At 38.1% G+C, this 24,960-nt stretch overlaps 1 protein-coding gene across 7 annotated transcripts in view; it reads right to left on the bottom strand.

Moving 5' to 3' along the window:
* Window positions 1-24,960, bottom strand: part of LOC117325798 (protein dimmed-like) — a 44,047-nt gene that overhangs the window by 9,677 nt on the left and 9,410 nt on the right. For 3 of the 7 annotated variants that reach the window (XM_033882274.1, XM_033882298.1, XM_033882291.1), the window contains exons 2-3: window positions 21,862-22,035; window positions 733-10,801 (exon numbers count right to left, since the gene is read on the bottom strand). The exons of 1 other annotated variant lie outside the window; for it this stretch is intronic. In XM_033882274.1, the coding sequence (XP_033738165.1) occupies window positions 10,187-10,798 (612 nt within the window). In that variant the 5' untranslated portion in view covers window positions 10,799-10,801; window positions 21,862-22,035 and the 3' untranslated portion in view covers window positions 733-10,186. Of the gene's footprint in view, window positions 1-732; window positions 10,802-21,861; window positions 22,036-22,646; window positions 23,483-24,960 lie in introns of those variants that run through there. 3 more of the 7 variants (XM_033882283.1, XR_004532383.1, XM_033882306.1) reach the window with 3 other exon arrangements.

Here is a 24,960-nt window from a genome sequence, read left to right as displayed (position 1 = left end):
ACTTCCTGTATATATGGTATGTTTACCCTACACTTCCGGTATATATGGTATCTTTACCCTACACTTCCGGTATATATGGTATATTTACCCCACACTTCCTGTATATATGGTATCTTTACCCTACACTTCCGGTATATATGGTATATTTACCCCACACTTCCTGTATATATGGTATCTTTACCCTACACTTCCGGTATATATGGTATCTTTACCCTACACTTCATGTATATATGGTATCTTTACCCCACACTTCCTGTATATATGGTATCTTTACCCTACACTTCCTGTATATATGGTATCTTTACCCTACACTTCCGGTATATATGGTATCTTTACCCGACACTTCCTGTATATATGGTATCTTTACCCTACACTTCGTGTATATATGGTATCTTTACCCTACACTTCCTGTATATATGGTATATTTACCCCTCACTTCCTGTATATATGGTATATTTACCCTACACTTCCTGTATATACTACTTTTACATATCTTCCTTCGTCGTGGATTTTATTTATTGATATGAATTGTTTTAGTAAATACATTGTACTAAAATGAGTGTAGAAATCGATGGGGTTACCGCTGTATATAGTATGTCACTGAGCTGACAGGAAAACATGTGCAGTCTAACACACACACATAGCCCATATGCACTGTCCATGTGTCAGCGAAAACAGAAAAAAAAATAAAAAATTAGAAAAGAAAAAAGAAAAGAAAACACAACAACATCGTCACTTTGAAGGCTGTTATGTTCAGCAGTATTTACTTTTTACATAATAAACAAATAATAACAGTAGCTCATTACATACAACAATAGGGTCTCTGTCCAGCTTATAATACCGGCACCTCGCCCGTCCTCATCTCAAACGCTTATATATTTTTATATCTATATATATATATATCAACATATAACATAAAATATATGAGCAGCTGAAATTGTTAAACAATTTTTTCTCGATAATGATAATAGGTATTTTACAGTACGCATAATACCAATATTGCAGTTAAACAATGGTGACCAACATCATTTTGCATTTGATGGCATGATATTTTGAATATGTATTTATTATGATGAGAATAAACAAAATAGATGTTTTAATGGCAAACCGCTTTGAGGTTAAAGTAATATAACTATTGTTCAGTAAAGAGGATCTATTTTCGGCATATAACGCAATAGTAAGATCTGTGTAGGTAGGTACGAAAGGATGTAAAGCATATCGCCATGTACGTGTATAGACGTCGCTAAATACGGCCAACGCCACATACTCAACCCCGTACCTAAGGCTAACACACAGTGCCTAACGCCAAAACCCCGTACCTAAAGCTAAAGCCCAGTAACTAACGCTAAAATCCTGTATCTAAGGCTAACGCCCAGTATCTAGGCTAAAGCCCAGTAACTAACGCTAAAACCCTGTATCTAGGGATAACGCCCAGTATCTAGGCTAAAGCCCAGTAACTAACGCTAAAATCCTGTATCTAAGGCTAACGCCCAGTATCTAGGCTAAAGCCCAGTAACTAACGCTAAAACCCTGTATCTTGGGATAATGCCCAGTATCTAGGCTAAAGCCCAGTAACTAACGCTAAAACCCTGTATCTAAGGCTAACGCCCAGTATCTAGACTAAAGCCCAGTACTGTCGCTAAATCCCGGTACCTAAGCCTAACGCCCGGTATCTTCCGTGGTAAAAGAGGTAAACCCCAAATACCAAACGCGGTATACAAGGTTAATGCCAAGTATCGAACATGGTAGAAGTTATGCCTAACGCCAAATAGCCAACGCGGTACATGAAGTCAACACCTAAAAGCAAACGCGATATGTGTTTAACGCGTCCAATTCGGTACGTGAGAGTATGAAAGACTTGTGTAGAAGGTACAACCGTTTATTAGACCGAAACTTGTCGCGTTGAAACGACCACGTCAAGACTAAATAAGAAAATCTATGCGAATCAACAAAGACAGAATCGACGAGAGGTAATTGCAGTTTAATATGGTCATTGTATAGTGCAACGTTTACATTTTTTCATTCTTTTTTGTTTTATTTTATTTTGCCTTTATATGTTCCGGTGGAAAAAAACATACGTGCAATTTCGGCGAACTATACTTTGTGTCTACCAACTCGATAAAATGAATCCACTTTAAATAACATATTTCGCAATAAGGCCGAAATTTCAGATGCTGTTTATAACATTCCAGGATGACCTGTGGACTCGCTACTAACATTCCAGGATGACCTGTGGACTCGCTACTAACATTACATGATGACCTGTGGACTCGCTACTAACATTCCAGGATGACCTGTGGACTCGCTACTAACATTCCAGGATGATGTATATATTTTACACCGTTAATGCTAATGAAGCTATGGATATGACTCAACGAAATATAGCACAGATGTGTGTTATGGGACCTAACTACCAAACTCCAGTCGTCAGACAAAGGTACAGGGATCGTTTCCGATACTTGGGTAGATATGGTAATGACCAGATATGGCAATGGACAGATATGGTAGTGACATCAAAAACCGTGAGCTATATTGTAGGTGACATAGGGGTCTAAGACGAGTAAAATAAAGAATAAGATAAGTTTATTGTCACAACTGAAGGTATAGTAAAGTAAGTACAAGGATTTAAAGTTTACTCACATCCAGACCTTTATTGAACTGAGAAATCTACCGTGCAGCCACAACCAGGAGTCAGGTCAGCAATTTGTCAAAATCATTAAGGCCATTACTAAAGAGAGTACAAGTGTACTCAAAACCAAACATTGATCTTATAGTGAGTACCAACATGTTGACGAAACATTTTAAGTCGCAGTGATATTTGAGTCAGTTGTTTACACACTACCAGTAATGTTTGAGTCAGTTGTTTACAGACTACCAGTAATGTTTGAGTCAGTTGTGTACACACACTACCAGTAATGTATGAGTCAGTTGTTTACAGACTACCAGTAATGTTTGAGTCAGTAGTTTACAGACTACCAGTGATGTTTGAGTCAGTTGTTACAGACTACCAGTAATGTTTGAGTCAGTTGTGTACACACTACCAGTAATGTTTGAGTCTGTCGTGTACACATTACCAGTAATGTTTGAGCCTGTCGTGTACACACTACCAGTAATGTTTGAGTCAGTCGTAGGCTGCTTAACCTCCAGAACTTTGTCCATGCCGACTTACGTTAATGTCTTATTACAGAAGGCGAGTACAATGATTTACGTGATTACTAGTAAAGACAGTGTACAGTGATTTACGTGTGATTACTAGTAAAGACAGTGTACAATGATTTACGTGATTACTAGTAAAGACAGTGTACAGTGATTTACGTGATTACTAGTAAACACAGTGTACAATGATTTACGTGATTACTAGTAAAGACAGTGTACAGTGATTTACGTGATTACTAGTAAAGACAGTGTACAATGATTTACGTGATTACTAGTAAAGACAGTGTACAGTGATTTACGTGTGATTACTAGTAAAGACAGTGTACAATGATTTACGTGATTACTAGTAAAGACAGTGTACAGTGATTTACGTGATTACTAGTAAAGACAGTGTACAGTGATTTACGTGATTACTAGTAAAGACAGTGTACAGTGATTTACGTGATTACTAGTAAAGACAGTGTACAATGATTTACGTGTGATTACTAGTAAAGACAGTGTACAATGATTTACGTGTGATTACTAGTAAAGACAGTGTACAATGATTAACGTGTGATTACTAGTAAAGACAGTGTACAATGATTTACGTGTGATTACTAGTAATGACAGTGTACAATGATTTACGTGATTACTAGTAAAGACAGTGTACAGTGATTTACGTGTGATTACTAGTAAAGACAGTGTACAGTGATTTACGTGATTACTAGTAAAGACAGTGTACAATGATTTACGTGTGATTACTAGTAAAGACAGTGTACAGTGATTTACGTGATTACTAGTAAAGACAGTGTACAGTTATTTCCGTGATTACTAGTAAAGACAGTGTACAATGATTTACGTGATTACTAGTAAAGACAGTGTACAGTTATTTCCGTGATTACTAGTAAAGACAGTGTACAGTGATTTACGTGTGATTACTAGTAAAGACAGTGTACAATGATTTACGTGATTACTAGTAAAGACAGTGTACAATGATTTACGTGATTACTAGTAAAGACAGTGTACAATGATTTACGTGATTACTAGTAAAGACAGTGTACAATGATTTACGTGTGATTACTAGTAAAGACAGTGTACAGTGATTTACGTGATTACTAGTAAAGACAGTGTACAATGATTTACGTGATTACTAGTAAAGACAGTGTACAATGATTTACGTGATTACTAGTAAAGACAGTGTACAATGATTTGCGTGATTACTAGTAAGGACAGTGTACAATGATTTACGTGTGATTACTAGTAAAGACAGTGTACAGTGATTTACGTGTGATTACTAGTAAAGACAGTGTACAGTGATTTACGTGATTACTAGTAAGGACAGTGTACAATGATTTACGTGTGATTACTAGTAAAGACAGTGTACAGTGATTTACGTGTGATTACTAGTAAAGACAGTGTACAGTGGTTTACGTGTGATTACTAGTAAAGACAGTGTACAGTGATTTACGTGTGATTACTAGTAAAGACAGTGTACAGTGATTTACGTGATTACTAGTAAAGACAATGTACAATGATTTACGTGATTACTAGTAAAGACAGTGTACAGTGATTTACGTGACTACTAGTAAAGACAGTGTACAGTGATTTACGTGATTACTAGTAAAGACAGTGTACAATGATTTACGTGTGATTACTAGTAAAGACAGTGTACAGTGGTTTACGTGTGATTACTAGTAAAGACAGTGTACAGTGATTTACGTGTGATTACTAGTAAAGACAGTGTACAGTGATTTACGTGTGATTACTAGTAAAGACAGTATACAGTGGTTTACGTGTGATTACTAGTAAAGACAGTGTACAGTGATTTACGTGTGATTACTAGTAAAGACAGTGTACAATGATTTACGTGATTACTAGTAAAGACAGTGTACAGTGATTTACGTGATTACTAGTAAAGACAGTGTACAGTGATTTACGTGTGATTACTAGTAAAGACAGTGTACAGTGATTTACGTGTGATTACTAGTAAAGACAGTGTACAGTGGTTTACGTGTGATTACTAGTAAAGACAGTGTACAGTGATTTACGTGTGATTACTAGTAAAGACAGTGTACAATGATTTACGTGATTACTAGTAAAGACATTGTACAATGATTTACGTGTGATTACTAGTAAAGACAGTGTACAATGATTTACGTGATTACTAGTAAAGACAGTGTACAGTGATTTACGTGTCATTACTAGTAAAGACAGTGTACAGTGATTTACGTGATTACTAGTAAAGACAGTGTACAATGATTTACGTGTCATTACTAGTAAAGACAGTGTACAGTGATTTACGTGATTACTAGTAAAGACAGTGTACAATGATTTACGTGTCATTACTAGTAAAGACAGTGTACAGTGATTTACGTGATTACTAGTAAAGACAGTGTACAATGATTTACGTGTCATTACTAGTAAAGACAGTGTACAGTGATTTACGTGATTACTAGTAAAGACAGTGTACAATGATTTACGTGTCATTACTAGTAAAGACAGTGTACAGTGATTTACGTGATTACTAGTAAAGACAGTGTACAGTGATTTACGTGATTACTAGTAAAGACAGTGTACAATGATTTACGTGATTACTAGTAAAGACAGTGTACAGTGATTTACGCGTGTTTACTAGTAAAGACAGTGTACAGTGATTTACGTGTGATTACTAGTAATGACAACTGTGATAAGGAGAATGAAGATGTACAGTTGACACAGTATGGTATTTCATCGATCATACAAAAGAAAGTGTCAAAAATAAAAATATCAAAAAAAGAATTCTCGCATATAAATCCTAGATTAAGGAGAAATTACACGGGGCATCAGAGACCACGGGGCCTAGGGGCAGTATTGTAATATAAAGATACCGCCTAGTGGCAAGTACAAAAATAATATTTTTTTTCTTATAATGGTAAAAAGCGCGTGGTTAACCTTTTACCTGTAGAATAGCACCGTGTATCAACGAGTCTTGATGTTTCACAGCCGTGTGTAAGCCAGGTGTGACTCATCAAACTCCATTTTCGTCACAGAACAAATTCAATGTGTCACGGAGATAATGATAACACAGGTTATATTAGTGTGTATCGGAGCTAGTTATAACACAGCTTACATTAGTGTCACTGAGCTCGTTATAACACAGCTTACATCAGTGTCACTGAGCTCGTTATAACACATCTTACATTAGTGTCACTGAGCTCGTTATAACACAGCTTACATTAGTGTCACTGAGCTCGTTATAACAGCTAACATTAGTGTCACTGAGCTAGTTATAACACAGCTTACAGTAGTGTCACTGAGCTAGTTATAACACAGCTTACATTAGTGTCACTGAGCTCGTTATAACACAGCTTACATTAGTGTCATTGAGCTCGTTATAACAGCTAACATTAGTGTCACTGAGCTCGTTATAACACAGCTTACAGTAGTGTCACTGAGCTCGTTATAACACAGCTTACATTAGTGTCACTGAGCTCGTTATAACACAGCTTACATTAGTGTCACTGAGCTCGTTATCACGCAGCTTACATCCCTGGCAATGAGCTCATCATAACACAGCTTACATAAATGTGTATCAGAGCTCGTTATAACACAGCTTACATAAATGTGTATCAGAGCTCGTTATAACACGGCTTCCATCAGCGTGCCACTGATCTCATTATAACACAGCGTACATTAGTTTGTCACTGAGCTCACTGCATGTAATAGAGCGCTTATGGTGTCATTGAGTTAATTGTATGTCATAGAGTGCAGTGTATGACAAAGAGCTCAGTGTGTCATATGGAACTAATTGAGTCTTGGAGCTTTTTAGTATAACACATAACTCAATGTTACAAGACCCGATTGTGTGAGCTGTGTGTCCAAGAGACACGTGTAACAGCAGCCATACACAAAAGAAAGACAGGTGTTGAGACACTGTCTTTGGTAGTGGTGTTAGGATAATCTACATATGTTATATCATATAATATTATTTACGTATATGCACATTATAGAAGTATATATATAATACTATAATAGTATGTACATAGGTCGTGTTGATATATATCAAATCCATATTATGAATTCGTGCTGAGTTTGGGATATATTTCTATAACTAATGAAAAACATATTCAGAAGATAAAATGAAAAGTACAAAAAAAAAACAAAAAAACTGAAACCTTGCAAGCGACACACAGAGAGATAAGAACTACCCAGTCAGCTAAAACTGACACGTTTAATACCCCGTTTAATTGCTGTTGTTGAAGTAGACATGTAAACGTTGTACGTATTATGTGTATTTCTTATAAAACCGTTTATATTCTACATAAGTTTATATGCAACTTCAATAGGCGAAAATGGTTTGCTGTTAGTATCAACCAGCAACATATGTATAGATATGTATTCATAATTAAGAAATGCAATAATCATCAGTTTTATGGTATCGCTCTGAAATATACTTGTCTACTTTCATTTGATTTAAATCCATGATGGAATCAAAAGTGACTAGGTCTCGACTATCTCCAGTGTACGGGAGAGAGGTGACACTATGTGGTGTCAGTGTTGTTTATAGCCCGGAACAACACATTGCGTGGTGTCAGTGTTGTTTATAGCCCGGAACAACACGTTGCGTAGTGTCAACGTTGTTGATAGTCGGGAACAACACATTGCGTGGTGTCAGTGTTGTTTATAGCCCGGAACAACACATTGCGTGGTGTCAACGTTGTTTATAGTCCGGAACAACACATTGCGTGGTGTCAACGTTGTTGATAGTCGGGAACAACACATTGCGTGGTGTCAACGTTGTTTATAGTCCGGAACAACACATTGCGTGGTGTCAACGTTGTTTATAGTCCGGAACAACACGTTATACACCTGTAGTCACTGCCATGAAAGAGTAATTAAAATTATCTCATATTAAATTCATCCAAGCTGATAACTGATGTTTCTGCAGCTAAAGTAATGTCTAGTTCACATTGTCACTGTGTAATGCTTGTGTTCGTTCTATTTGTCCAATACAATGTGCTAAAACTTGTATGTGATGAGGCAGTCAATAAATTAACCGAGTTAATTATAAATCAAAGAACAATGAGTAACAACCTGGGGAGAGGATCCCGCTCTAGTACGTAATCAGTAGCACGTGCTGCCAATGTCATAGCTGTCACACTATTATTTACTATATGGAAACAAAATGTTTAACAACCTATATATGATATATGATTAACCAGTATAATTTGTGAACTGTCCTTAACCGATCGCAGTACAATCGGTATTATACAAACCGAACCTAATATACATGGAAAACATGTCTTATGCTGTCATAGCATGGAAACCTGTACAATCCGACAAATCGCTAATCTGGAATAGTGTAGCAGTCCGAGAAGTTCACAGTAAGTCATACGAGTAGCTAGCCGACTCGTGTCATGTTGTTTTCTAGTAAGTCATACGAGTAGCTAGCCGACTCGTGTCATGTTGTTTTCTAGTAAGTCATACGAGTAGCTAGCCGACTCGTGTCATGTTGTTTTCTGTCATGTGCGTAGTGATACATACATACATTATATGGTGACCCTTTCGCGAAATTAAGTCCTTTTGAATGACTTATTTTAAGTATGAACTTTAATATGATTTCTTACTGAAAACGTTGATTATACGAAGGATATAAAAACATACGATATGCTAGATTAAAATTTGAAATATTTGTCGTTGCTATGGAATCCATGACGTTGATACTGGCTTTTTTCAGGAGTTCAGTTCTTTTCTCGGAACGTTAAAGAGGACAAACAGGCGATAATGAGGAAGATAACAGTGTATGATAATTAAGCTTGAATTTCTGGATGTGTATTTGGGATAACTACATCGGAGCTCAGATAAACACTAAATTCAGAAACATGCTAATAGTAAAGAGTTTTCATTTCAGAATCTTGGTCATTGTAAAGGGGTTTTAGCTGGTTATACATACATACAGAGTGTGACTAGACCTAGTACGTTGTGTTTACCAACTCTCTGTGTGTGCTTGCATTTGACTACGCCCGAAAAAATGAAAACAGTCACTTAAAAGAAACATTTTTCTGTATTTTCTTTTAAAGCTTGAAACTGCTTCAAATTGGAATTCAATATATTAAAAAAATAAATACTGTTTTTACACGTTTGACATAAAATAACATAAAATTGAAAAAGAAATCGAATTGCTCGATTTTTCCTTGTGTACAGGCTTCACATGAAAATAAAACGAACCGCCGATACATATGAAGGCGATAATAAAATAAATATGTTTAGTGTATTAAATATATATGGTAAAATATACTATAGTAGCGATTCATCTCCTAGCTAACTATACACAGAAAGCTAGCCAGCATGCGCTAGCGAGCCGCTCCCTACGGGCCAGTCTCTTATTTGAGCGTCAGTCAACGACTTCTACGATCACCGCCTCCCTCATGAAATGAGCATGAAAAATAAATACAGTCTATGGGACGTGGAAGCACGGGCGGCAGTATGACGTCACGGGCGGTCATGTGACGTATGCTACGGTAGTATAACATATGGATGAAGTAAAGATGGAATGTTATATGGTACCAGTTCTGTAACAAATCTTCTCAAAATAAAGTTATCAAAATATCATTCGAAAATATATATATATATATCATATATCATGTATGTTATAATAATTACACGAATGGAGTGAAGTGGAGTGATTTGTCCCATCCTTACGTGGCCTAACGGTTTTCACGATCAAGATATTGTGTCAATCCGCAAACATGACGAGCACCAAAATAATCCCAAATAGAAAATCTCATTACATTCCTTTAGAGGCATGCTGATAGCTTAAAGGTCACATCCCTCTATCACACACGGGGTAGTCACGCCCTTCCTCACAACACACAGGGAAAAGCCCCGATTCACGACACAAGAGGACACGACCCTCCTCGTGACACACGGGGACACGCCCCTCCTCAACACTTGGGGACACGCCCATCCTCGGGCCACCGTATGGATGAGAACCATGGCGTAACAACGAGACTGACGAATACAATATAGCACGTTAAGTTCCCGTCTCCAGAAGAAAAAAAAACTGCAGAATTTAGTCGCTTACACTTCCAAGAGATTCTTGCATATCGTAATTGTCATCTACCTCCACATTTTCATTATCAGAACATTGGTTTTGAATTGGTTCCAACTCGTCGGAAGAATCCATGTCCTCGATATTGTTTATTTTTGCCTTCTCGAATGCGTATGGTCCCTTTTCTCCCCGGAACTCACATATAACGTTGGTGAGGGCTTTGATGTAGTTTTTGGCTAATGTTAGTGTTTCTATTTTTGATAATTTCCTTTCCAACTCAACATGGGGAATCACTTCCCGCAGGTCCTGGAATGCATCGTTTAACGAATGCATGCGCATGCGCTCACGTTCATTGCTTTCTATTCTACGTATGTTACGTTCCCTAGCACTCACACCTTTTCTTCGCCTAGATGACTTTTTGGGGCTCTTCAGTTTCCGGTCTCCTGATTCTTCTGTGGTGGAACTTCCGCCGGAATCTGACGGTGATCCTGGCCCTTGTTTAAATGGCCTTTTCCGGATCGAATAATCACTGCCTCGTAGACCGGGGACATCCCAGTAACTATCTGTTGGTTGGTTACCTTCCGTCATATCAAAGTCGCAGGACGACCGAACGTCCTCAATCAACGAACGCATCGCCTAAAATAGAGAATAGCAGTCAGATAAGTCTAGCACGGTGAAACAAAACCACTGGTACATTATCACTTTAAGCATGTACTGATTTTTACAATTATTACAATTTTTTAAATGTTTGATTTTTCATCCAGTTAAATGGCCTTGATGACACAACTTTGATGCGCTTGCGTAAAGAAAGTTCAAATCAGATCTAAATTTGAACATCAAAAGTTGTCTTTTTTCTATTTAAAAAGAAAACAACAAAAAATGCAAAATCAGCATACATTTGTACATGTAATACTGGTAATAAATAGTGTTGTTGGAATATCTCCTCATATACACCGAGACATGTGGTTCTAACGATTTAATTATTCAATTTTGTTGCTATACTATGAATCATTATATCTCTCGACATTAAACGCCTGTCTGACCCAGACTAAGTATACATGTGCACGTGCACGGGAGTGCATTGGAGACCGACGTCTGAATAGTTAAACATTCTAATAAACGAGTTACATGACGTGTTTCTTTTCAATTAGTGATGCTTCAGGTTTTGTTTATTTAACTTGTAATCAGTTCGACTATCTCGGTTGCAAAAACGATGCCAGAAACTGCCTTATTGAGGGACTGCCGACCCCACTGTGTATGTGTATCACGCGCATGTTAAACCGAGCGTGACGGAAACATCAACCTTGTTAGCGGTCTGCTTATGTATATTTGCGTCCTGTGTCCTATTTCAACTGGCATGGGGTATTTTCCCCCGCGTAACTGTTTTCTCACTTTGAGATGACATTAATATTGTGACTACATACGGTGGTCAAAGACCCTTAATGTGAACCATATACGTCGATTCATGACCCCTTAATAGAAACAAAAATCATGATACGTGGATCATACAGGTTGGCACGAGATCCCGATATGTGCTACAAACGTTGTAAGCAGCTGATCCTTTAACGAGCAATATAAACGTTTACCAAAGAAGAACAGAGAAAGCTAACATAATAAGGACTAAATATAACACAATTATAGTGTAAATGCTGGCCCTAGAAACCTTAATTTTACAGATGACAGAGTATGTATTTTTGTTGACCAAAGATATCCCATTGCACAATTTAGTATAAATGTTGACTGGGAAATACATGTACAGCATGAATGTCAACCTGGTCGCGTTGATCTACAACTAATTCTCTCCCCATGTGTAATTTGTATCTACATGCCGGCGATGTCGCGAGGGCTGTTCCGAGGTAGTCATTTGGCCTTTTGTTTACTCGACACGTCGCTATAATGGCGGTTTGTTTGATTACGAGCGGACCACCAACATCACAAACGTAACAGCACACGGGGCTAACACAACATACTCTACAGCAAGTCATGTTCGGTTGTTTAGTTTAGAATTATATGGCATTAACATGTATTATTGCAGGGCGAAAAGTCAAATGCAGTGTCACGATATCCACTAGAATTGTGTTTACATTTACAGTGCCGTTTTGGTTTTGTTACCGATGTACCCAAACGAGTTTTGTTCTACTCCGAACATTGCATTCTCCCGTTCCTTGACACTTGTCAATGTTATTATCGTTCTCGACCGTTTAGACATGCGTCAACGTTGACATCGTTCTTAACCGTTCTGACACGTGTGAACATTGAAATCTTTCTCTGCCGTTCAGACATGCGTCAACGTTGTCATCGTTCTCTACCACTCAATGACATTTGTCAGCGTTGCTACGGTAGTGTCCTGTTCGTTGTCACACCGTTTATACATAATGGTGTAATCGATGTTCACATCTGCTTTTATTACTTACATTCAGTTTCGTATGGATAGTCTCAATAGGTCGTTACAGACATCGGCTTTATAACTACTCGTGTATGAGGGAAGACATACCGGTTATACTCGTGTACTCGTGTATGAGGGAAGACATACCGGTTATAAATACTCTTGTATGAGGGAAGACATACCGGTTATAAATACTCGTGTATGAGGGAAGACATACCGGTTATACTCGTCTATGAGGGAAGACATACCGGTTATAAATACTCGTGTATGAGGGAAGACATACCGGTTATAAATACTCGTGTACGAGGGAAGACATACCGGTTATACTCGTGTATGAGGGAAGACATACCGGTTATAAATACTCGTGTATGAGGGAAGACATACCGGTTATAAATACTCGTGTATGAGGGAAGACATACCGGTTATAAATACTCGTGTATGAGGGAAGACATACCGGTTATACTCGTGTATGAGGGAAGACATACCGGTTATAAATACTGGTGTATGAGGGAAGACATACCGGTTATACTCGTGTATGAGGGAAGACATACCGGTTATACTCGTGTATGAGGGAAGACATACTGGTTATACTCGTGTATGAGGGAAGACATACCGGTTATAAATACTCGTGTATGAGGGAAGACATACCGGTTATACTCGTGTATGAGGGAAGACATACCGGTTATAAATACTCGTGTATGAGGGAAGACATACTAGTTATATTTAAATTTCTTCTTCGGTAGGCGTAATCTTTGATAACGTCCATACAATGATGAACTCCGTAAACAACACGACCTGGGTGGATTTTATCAGCTTAACACGGCTAAAAATAAAGTGATGCAGAACATGTGATCAGGATTACATATATAGCCGTACACTGTACAGACGGGAATGAAACCACGCGTGCACTTAACAGGAAAACGCGTGCGATCTAGAAACCCATGTACCCTGGACGCCATTCGCCTTTGTGAGCTCTTTTTATTTCCTACGGTCAGTGGAGTTTGGTATTTATTATCCGGCAAAGTGCCCACGAAATGAGCAGACGACTGTTGAGTAAGTTTAGATCTCCCTCTTATCAGAGTCACTGGACTAATCTGGGGCCAAATGAACAGATGTCGGCTTCCACGCCATGTCGATACCATAATCAGCTTTAGTTGTGGATACATATAAGTAAAGTAGATGTTTGTATCCCCTTCCATAGAAGTACAGAAGGCAGTCGTACAGACAGACCAAAACAGGATGCCCAATTTCACTTCAGCCACACAATATTGACAGGCATACCTCGCTTCATCGGTTTCTGTTACGTGCCTATAGTTGGACGTAGGTGTTTAATTCGGCAAACCCGACAAGACCTCCTCCGTGATCTCTTACAGATCAAATATCACTGACAAATTAAGTGAGACCCAATCGTCTATTTGCCATTGAGAACATGAGTTTTGTGACGGCATTAGTCGCTGAAAACCCCGAGTCTGTCAATCGAAATTACGTATGTATATATATCGGAACTAGTGAAACTGCGATCATCACTCAAACACGACCAAAAACCGGTTGGTCCTATTGAAGGCTAGGCAGTCGCGGATGTCGAGACCAATCTTTCAAATAACCTGGGGAGAAGGTTCGTAAATGGAGAGATGGGTATCCAGGTTATTATATATATATATATAACCTGGGAGAAGTAGGAGGTTAACGAAGTCAAGAAAGCTCACTTAGTTCCATCATTTCTGCTAGTAAATTCCAACAATTGATTAGAACGGCTAAGTTTCCTTTCACGTGACTACATGTTCTACACAGCACTTGTTTCCATGAAGATCGAATGTCGCTCTTATTCGACTTTTGTAAGAATAATTCGGAGCAATAACTTAATAAATACTTTATATAAGATGCAAACGATACCACTGCAGAAATTACCTTGACCACTCAACATTTTTGAGTGAACTAATGGAACCCTTTCTGGGATCAGGTGGTAGTTTTGACAACAAGTTTTCCTGAGACAATGGGGCTAGGGCCGATAGTGACGTGGCGTGACTGGTGATATTTAATAACTCAGAATTAATCCAAAATGTCCAAAAAAGCCATATTGATGGCCAACAATAGCTAAAATACAGAATAGCAATGACGATAGGTACTCAATGAAAACCTGCTATCGTTGTCTTTGCAATAACTGAAAAAAGTAAAACCTCCATAAGGTGGCGAGCCTTTATTGGGATATCAACAACAGGCCTGGCAAGTATGTGGTCTCCGTACAGAAATAAAAACACAGACGGTTATGTTAATATCAATGTACCAGTTAACATGCTAGCCCGAGTTTCCTCTGGCCCTGACACCGTGTCTGGTGTAGGGCCAGAGTGCTCTACTATATGAAAACGTGGAATTATCTTGGTGCAATACTGCAAATACAATAAAATTGGGTGTGACATAACAGCTACCTTGCGAATATGGATAAATGAGATATTTATTTACCCCATGGCAGAACACACATTTAGTCTCATTTAGGTGTTTTATTCCGTCAGTATAGACCTTCGCTTTACGCTAGTCAAAATTTCACACTGTTGACCCGCCATTTTGTAAGTGACAGTACAACTAACCACCGAATCGAAACGCAATTGACCGAAAAGACCACACATCATTTATTGTGTTTTTCTTCTTCCATAGTTTAAATAAAAAAAAACTAAGCTTCTTACTTCCGAAAACCTGTTATATTTAATTCAAAAATTCATTATTTATGAATTATAAGCGGTAAAATATATAGAAATAAATGGGTTTTTTTTTCTTTTCGCTCCATCGCGCAGTGATTATGGTAATTAAGCCGCCCGCGACCTGCATAGTTAGCAGTATATGTGGTCGAGTCAGTTATGAAATTCTGACTAGCGTAAAGCGAGGGTCTATACGGACGGAATAAAAAAAATGTAAGGAAGGTGTTATGTCGCACCCGATTTTATTGTATTTGCCCCAAAATTTTAGCGACACCAAATGGTGTCGGAGAATTCCACGTTTTCTTATACTTTTGTAGAAGTGCGCTCTGGCCCTACACCAGACATGGTCCATTGTGGCCTTATTGTAGATCAGGGTTTAATTGTGTCACCCTTTTTTTCCTCTCAGGCATTTGTAAACAGCCAGTGGCACCGTTCCCCTCATTAGTTTCTCATTAAGCCATACGTCATTGTCTCTGTTATTTATCTGCTTTGAACGTACTGTATATCTCACCGTTTATATTCAACGCTTGTCAGTGAAATTACGGCCACAATAAACTAATGAGTTGTCGTGGTCTGCATATCGCACGTACTGTTAATAGTCCAAGAGTGGGTGGAAAACATCACCTAAATATCGAGTCGTATATGACAACGTTAAAGATCAGGACCAACCTGATGTTGGAGGGGATATGTTGTACATAAAAACCAGCATTGCCTGCCAGACAAGCAAAAAATCCCCTTAGCATGAATTACACTGACATCCAATCCTCAAGGGATCGCCCGCAATCGTGATACAGTCGGACCCAATGTATCTTGTTTATGGTAAGCAGTTCAGTGTCGAGTCATTTTAGCCGATTTGTCATTATAAACTTCTGTTGGTTAATCAAATCTACGCCGTATATACTGGTATAGTTTTACACTACTACGGTCTATTACAGCAAATTATCGCCAAAAGGCTACTCGTATAAATTGTAAAATAGCATGTATGGTATAAGTCACTCTAAATTGACAGACTTATTACGGGCAACGGGAGGAGAATTTGACTCAACAATATTTAAGATCATCTCTTGCTTAACAAATGTATCCATGTATTATTTCATATGTCCTGTACAATTTTGTATGTATGTCCTTCTCTACACTTTATATATTTATGAGAATAAAATATTTTCATTGTCATTGTCATTGAAAGGTGGGTTGGCCCAAAATGGACTTTAGGGAAAGAGGACTCCGGGGTAAGGGGCAGGAATGGTTACCAATAGGAAGTGGAACTTCAGGGAGATGGGCGGAGTTATAACGGTCACCATAGTAAGGGACAGGGTAGCTACCAAATGCCAATATATAGCATTTCCTTCATCTGTAATTCCATGTATGTAACACGTGGATTACTAAATATAGCTATGCTCATCTATTGCCTTCTGTATCTGAGACTTGCAATACTATATTAGTGTTGGTCCCTCCATAATTCCCACGTCCACACGATAGTATTTACGCGTTCAGACACTACCGGGGTTGACACTTATTATATAGCTACCTTCCGATCGATAAGTTCCCTTTACTCAACGGGTCCTATCAATATCGCTCTGCCTACACAGTCGAGTACGAAATGGCTAAATTTTATGGTTAATTAGTTCATGTTGTCTAAAACGAACGACAGGAGTTCCATTACAGTTGTGCTTACTTGTACCTGTTATAAATATTGCATTACACTGCAGACTCCCACGTGCGCACCCACGAACAGAAAGTCAAATCTTCTCTCAATGAAACAGAAGGCTCGTAATCTGCCTTGTACCAATAGACGCTTACAGAGTACAGAGTATAACGACAGTCAGAATACTCCAGTACAGAGTATAACGACAGTCAGAATACTCCAGTACAGAGTATAACGACAGTCAGAATACTCCGGTACAGAGTATAACGACAGTCAGAATACTCCAGTACAGAGTATAACGACAGTCAGAATACTCCAGTACAGAGTATAACGACAGTCAGAATACTCCAGTACAGAGTATAACGACAGTCAGAATACTCCAGTACAGAGTATAACGACAGTCAGAATACTCCGGTACAGAGTATAACAACAGTCAGAATACTCCAGTACCGAGTATAACGACAGTCAGAATACTCCGGTACAGAGTATAACGACAGTCAGAATACTCCAGTACAGAGTATAACGACAGTCAGAATACTCCAGTACAGAGTATAACGACAGTCAAAATACTCCAGTACAGAGTATAACGACAGTCAGAATACTGCAGTACCGAGTATAACGACAGTCAGAATACTCCGGTACAGAGTATAACGACAGTCAGAATACTCCAGTACAGAGTATAACGACAGTCAGAATACTCCAGTACAGAGTATAACGACAGTCAGAATACTCCAGTACAGAGTATAACGACAGTCAGAATACTGCAGTACCGAGTATAACGACAGTCAGAATACTCCAGTACAGAGTATAACTACAGTCAGAATACTCCAGTACAGAGTATAACGACAGTCAGAATACTCCAGTACCAGTACCGAGTATAACGACAGTCAGAATACTCCAGTACAGAGTATAACGACAGTCAGAATACTCCGGTACCGAGTATAACGACAGTCAGAATACTCCGGTACAGGGTATAACGACAGTCAGAATACTCCAGTACAGAGTATAACGACAGTCAGAATACTCCGGTACAGAGTATAACGACAGTCAGAATACTCCAGTACCGAGTATAACGACAGTCAGAATACTCCGGTACAGGGTATAACGAAAGTCAGAATACTCCAGTACAGAGTATAACGACAGTCAGAATACTCCAGTACAGAGTATAACGACAGTCAGAATACTCCAGTACAGAGTATAACGACAGTCAGAATACTCCGGTACATAGTATAACGACAGTCAGAATACTCCAGTACAGACTATAACGACAGTCAGAATACTCCAGTACAGAGTATAACGACAGTCAGAATACTCCAGTACAGAGTATAACGACAGTCAGAATACCCCGGTACAGAGTATAACGACAGTCAGAATACTCCAGTACCGAGTATAACGACAGTCAGAATACTCCAGTACAGAGTATAACGACAGTCAGAATACTCCAGTACAGAGCATAACGACAGTCAGAATACTCCGGTACAGAGTATAACGACAGTCAGAATACTCCAGTACAGAGTATAACGACAGTCAGAATACTCCAGTACCGAGTATAACGACAGTCAGAATACTCCGGTACAGAGTATAACGACAGTCAGAATACTCCGGTACAGAGTATAACGACAGTCAGAATACTCCAGTACAGAGTATAATGACAGTCAGAATACTCCAGTACAGAGTATAACGACAGTCAGAATACTCCAGTACAGAGTATAACGACAGTCAGAATACTCCAGTACAGAGTATAACGACAGTCAGAATACTCCAGTACAGAGTATAACGACAGTCAGAATACTCCAGTACAGAGTATAACGACAGTCAGAATACTCCAGGTACAGAGTATAACGACAGTCAGAATACTCCGGTACAGAGTATAACGACAGTCAGAATACTCCAGTACAGAGTATAACGACAGTCAGAATACTCCAGTACAGAGTATAACGACAGTCAGAATACTCCGGTACAGAGTATAACGACAGTCAGAATACTCCAGTACCGAGTATAACGACAGTCAGAATACTCCAGTACAGAGTATAACGACAGTCAGAATACTCCAGTACAGAGTATAACGACAGTCAGAATACTCCGGTACAGAGTATAACGACAGTCAGAATACTCCAGTACAGAGTATAACGACAGTCAGAATACTCCGGTACAGAGTATAACGACAGTCAGAATACTCCAGTGCAGAGTATAACGACAGTCAGAATACTCCAGTACCGCGCTATAACGACATCAGAATTACTCCGGTTAACAGAGTAAATTAAAACGACAGTCAGAATACTCCGGTACAGAGTATAACGACAGTCAGAATACTCCAGTACCGAGTATAATGACAGTCAGAATACTCCGGTACATAGTATAACGACAGTCAGAATGCTCCAGTACAGAGTATAACGACAGTCAGAATACTCCAGTACAGAGTATAACGACAGTCAGAATACTCCAGTACAGAGTATAACGACAGTCAGAATACTCCAGTACAGAGTATAACGACAGTCAGAATACTCCGGTACAGAGTATAACGAGTCAGAATACTCCGGTACAGAGTATAACGACAGTCAGAATACTCCGGTACAGAGTATAACGACAGTCAGAATACTCCAGTACAGAGTATAACGACAGTCAGAATACTCCAGTACAGAGTATAACGACAGTCAGAATACTCCGGTACCGAGTATAACGACAGACAGAATACTCCAGTACAGAGTATAACGACAGTCAGAATACTCCAGTACCGAGTATAACGACAGTCAGAATACTCCGGTACAGAGTATAACGACAGTCAGAATACTCCAGTACCGAGTATAACGACAGTCAGAATACTCCAGTACCGAGTATAACGACAGTCAGAATACTCCAGTACCGAGTATAACGACAGTCAGAATACTCCGGTACAGAGTATAACAACAGTCAGAATACTCCAGTACCGAGTATAACGACAGTCAGAATACTCCAGTACCGAGTATAACGACAGTCAGAATACTCCAGTACCGAGTATAACGACAGTCAGAATACTCCAGTACAGAGTATAACGACAGTCAGAATACTCCAGTACCGAGTATAACGACAGTCAGAATACTCCGGTACATAGTATAACGACAGTCAGAATACTCCAGTACCGAGTATAACGACAGTCAGAATACTCCAGTACCGAGTATAACGACAGTCAGAATACTCCGGTACAGAGTATAACGACAGTCAGAATACTCCAGTACAGAGTATAACGACAGTCAGAATACTCCAGTACCGAGTATAACGACAGTCAGAATACTCCGGTACAGAGTATAACGACAGTCAGAATACTCCAGTACCGAGTATAACGACAGTCAGAATACTCCAGTACAGAGTATAACGACAGTCAGAATACTCCAGTACCGAGTATAACGACAGTCAGAATACTCCGGTACAGAGTATAACGACAGTCAGAATACTCCAGTACCGAGTATAACGACAGTCAGAATACTCCGGTACAGAGTATAACGACAGTCAGAATACTCCAGTACCGAGTATAACGACAGTCAGAATACTCCAGTACAGAGTATAACGACAGTCAGAATACTCCAGTACCGAGTATAACGACAGTCAGAATACTCCGGTACAGAGTATAACGACAGTCAGAATACTCCAGTACCGAGTATAACGACAGTCAGAATACTCCAGTACAGAGTATAACGACAGTCAGAATACTCCGGTACAGAGTATAACGACAGTCAGAATACTCCAGTACAGAGTATAACGACAGTCAGAATACTCCAGTACAGAGTATAACGACAGTCAGAATACTCCAGTACCGAGTATAACGACAGTCAGAATACTCCGGTACAGAGTATAACGACAGTCAGAATACCCCGGTACAGAGTATAACGACAGTTAGAATACTCCGGTACAGAGTATAACGACAGTCAGAATACTCCAGTACAGAGTATAACGACAGTCAGAATACTCCAGTACCGAGTATAACGACAGTCAGAATACTCCAGTACAGAGTATAACGACAGTCAGAATACTCCGGTTCAGAGTATAACGACAGTCAGAATACTCCAGTACAGAGTATAACGACAGTCAGAATACTCCAGTACAGAGTATAACGACAGTCAGAATACTCCAGTACAGAGTATAACGACATGTTACTATTGGTAAAAAACATACTCCATCACCAGACAACATCGTCCATTTCCCCTTGAGGGGTACTCTTGCAATTTGCATGCCAATGAGCTGAACAGAACGGGAAGCTGGGGACAAAAAATCTCAGATCGATAAGAACTACAGGAATAAAATATAAAAAGGATACAATCGAAAATGTTTAAAGCAAAATATAGTTGAGGCAATGATGCGCTATGTTATGTTCGGGTTGGAAATTCTAAGACTATGCATACGCAATCCCAAATCAAATATATTGATTCCAATGTTTGTTAATGGAATCAAACGAATTCTATTTAATTGTGACAAGTCAAGATTTATTACAACTTGGTTGGCTATAATTCAGCTATGCGGGACATTTTACTTTGACTTCGCAGTCTTAACACTAGATTTGATTTTTCTCTGTAAACGGTATCTCTAGAAACCTGTTGCTGACCTCTCTCATACTCCGAGATACAGTGGCTGTGCGGAGTGTTATCTCACAAAAGGCAGTCACAGATCATTAGTCAGGGTTGTATTTAGTGTTGAGGATATGTGGCTGGTAGCGGTATAGATAAGGAGCGGTATAAACAGCCATATAAAGAATACAGTGAAATTACTAAAATTTGTGGAAAAAATTTAACTCTCGTTGAAAATGAAATGTATTTGTCAAATCCTGATGCCCGAGTAGTTTAATAAATATTTCAAACATGTAATTAACCAAAATGTACTTTTTTGAAAACAAAAACACGTTTTCACAATGCACACATGCCCGGCGACGTGTTATTACTGTAAACACACATACACACGCACACATATAGTGTTATTAGCCTTGTAAGGTAGCGATACTTACTAGTTCGTAAATGTGCTGATCTGTGCGGTTATTTTAGTCCTTTAAAATCCCAAATCGGTAAGTCGCAAGAAGGTCTGGCACTTCATCCGATGTCTGTGTGTTGACAGAACCAGGTGAGAGTCCCTGTGACAATATATGTCGCCTCAACAGTCGCCGTCAATCGGAAGTGTTAGTCTGATAATAAACATACATAGCATCGTGTTATTGTAATACTGAATCGATTCGAGCAGCCAATCAGAAGCTCTCTCTCTTCTGACGCAGTACTATATGTACACTAGTCCGCCTCTCTCAGTAACAATACCCATGCAGGGCGAGCATGTTTATATTTTAAAGCCGACTGTCACGAAATATACTCAGAATGTCTAATGCCCCTGTAGACAGTTCGAATGATCAGATGAATTAAAATAATCATCAATATTAATCCATACACGTTAATACACACTGATACACTGTCTAAACATATAGACACAAACTCTATCTAATATACAAATTGTTTGATTTAAGCATGTTCTCTAAATTTCATTTTAACCACAGGCAATGTTTTTAAAAGTGTACACATATACACTACGTAATATTTGCGTCTCTTTATAACCCCGAGGCTCATGTTAACGTGAACGTTGTGTGTATACATTTTGAGTGTTTCAACAAATGTTCCATGAAGTTATTGAATTAAATGATGGCTATAGAGAAGGAGAGAGAGAGAGAGAGTGTGTGTCCATCCACTGACGTCGATTAATATGAGCCACATATGATTAGTATTGATTATGTCACGTGATAATACTTACCACAGAGTAAAACCCCACACGTATGTACCGAGATGAAACCATGAATGAAATGCTGTTAAATGTTGAATTGACGACCAGATCAAGTGGATAATACCTATCAGCTTCCTATATCCTACGCACGTATCCAATGCAGTCGTTTTACAATGTTTCGGGTGTCGTGTTATTGAGGGAGATTTAGTGTGGCTGCTGTACAGTCGACAGGTGTGATAAGTCTATCGGACCCCGTGAGTGCCGTGGGAGTGAACACACGGCCTACTGGCACTGATAAGCCCGCAATACCTGATCAACGTTAGTCTCCATGGACTATGTCCGTCTGTTATGGTCAATTTGTTAATTATTTTAAAGTGTACGGTTATATGGATGAACCGAGGTAGTGCACGTTACACGAAACTATATTTTACAGGAATATACAAAGTAACGGATAGCATGGTTATCATGTTACACTGTTATCAGTACAAAGTAACGAATAGCATTGTTATCAGTACAAAGTTAGTTATGACATTGTTATCAGTACAAAGTTAGTTATGACATTGTTATCAGTACAATGTTAGTTATTACACTGTTATCAGTACAAAGTTAGTTATGACATTGTTATCAGTACAAAGTTAGTTATTACACTGTTATCAGTACAATGTTAGTTATTACATTGTTATCAGTACAAAGTTAGTTATGACATTGTTATCAGTACAAAGTAAGTTATTACATTGTTATCAGTACAAAGTTAGTTATTACATTGTTATCAGTACAATGTTAGTTATTACATTGTTATCAGTACAATGTTAGTTATTACACTGTTATCAGTACAAAGTTAGTTATTACATTGTTATCAGTACAATGTTAGTTATTACACTGTTATCAGTACAAAGTTAGTTATTACATTGTTATCAGTACAATGTTAGTTATTACATTGTTATCAGTACAAAGTTAGTTATTACATTGTTATCAGTACAATGTTAGTTATTACATTGTTATCAGTACAAAGTTAGTTATTACATTGTTATCAGTACAATGTTAGTTATTACATTGTTATCAGTACAAAGTTAGTTATTACATATTTATCAGTACAATGTTAGTTATAACATTGTTATCAGTACAATGTTAGTTATTACATTGTTATCAGTACAATGTTAGTTATTACATTGTTATCAGTACAATGTTAGTTATAACATTGTTATCAGTACAAAGTTAGTTATTACATTGTTATCAGTACAAAGTTAGTTATTACATTGTTATCAGTACAAAGTTAGTTATGACATTGTTATCAGTACAAAGTAAGTTATTACATTGTTATCAGTACAAAGTTAGTTATTACATTGTTATCAGTACAATGTTAGTTATTACATTGTTATCAGTACAATGTTAGTTATTACATTGTTATCAGTACAAAGTTAGTTATTACATTGTTATCAGTACAAAGTTAGTTATGACATTGTTATCAGTACAATGTTAGTTATTACATTGTTATCAGTACAAAGTTAGTTATGACATTGTTATCAGTACAAAGTTAGTTATGACATTGTTATCAGTACAATGTAAGTTATTACATTGTTATCAGTACAAAGTTAGTTATTACATTGTTATCAGTACAAAGTTAGTTATGACATTGTTATCAGTACAATGTTAGTTATTACATTGTTATCAGTACAATGTTAGTTATTACATTGTTATCAGTACAAAGTTAGTTATCACATTGTTATCAGTACAAAGTTAGTTATCACATTGTTATCAGTACAATGTTAGTTATTACATTGTTATCAGTACAATGTTAGTTATTACATTGTTATCAGTACAAAGTTTAGTATGGTAAGGAAAGCTAACTAGCATTTCTCGTATCCGTTCTGACCTGGATAGCAGTCACGGACATAGCATTACATAGCATAAGTATTACTTTTACTATTAATAGGTATTATTGTTTATCTTTGTGTTGATATGAAGTAAATGTGCTTTTAGAAAACTCAATAATTTTCTAAATACGTCTGCTCGAATCGATTTCGTAAGATATTTTATGGAGAATGTTTGTTTAGAAGGTTGTTCAATACATCAAGAACTGAGGTTGTCTCCCGAGGATTAAGAAATGCATGACGTGTTAAGAATTGCTGTATGTCATAAATTGTCCCATAATTGCTCAAAATGCTTCTCCGGGATATGACGCGGAATGCACGCAGTGCACAGATTTAAACGGTAAACTTGTAACAAACTTACCGAAATAGCTTACAGGGTTAGTAATTGGGGACATCTATACATTCTGAATGACGTCAATATTCAATTTTCCATCGGTATTAGAGTTGAGTAAATCCTCCGTGTATATTAAGTT

Source organism: Pecten maximus, chromosome 1, assembly GCF_902652985.1.
Source record: "Pecten maximus chromosome 1, xPecMax1.1, whole genome shotgun sequence".
In the NCBI taxonomy this organism is placed as follows: Eukaryota; Metazoa; Mollusca; class Bivalvia; order Pectinida; family Pectinidae; genus Pecten; species Pecten maximus.
The sequence above is the reverse complement of the archived record's forward strand: the minus strand, read 5'-3'. Positions and strand labels throughout refer to the sequence as shown.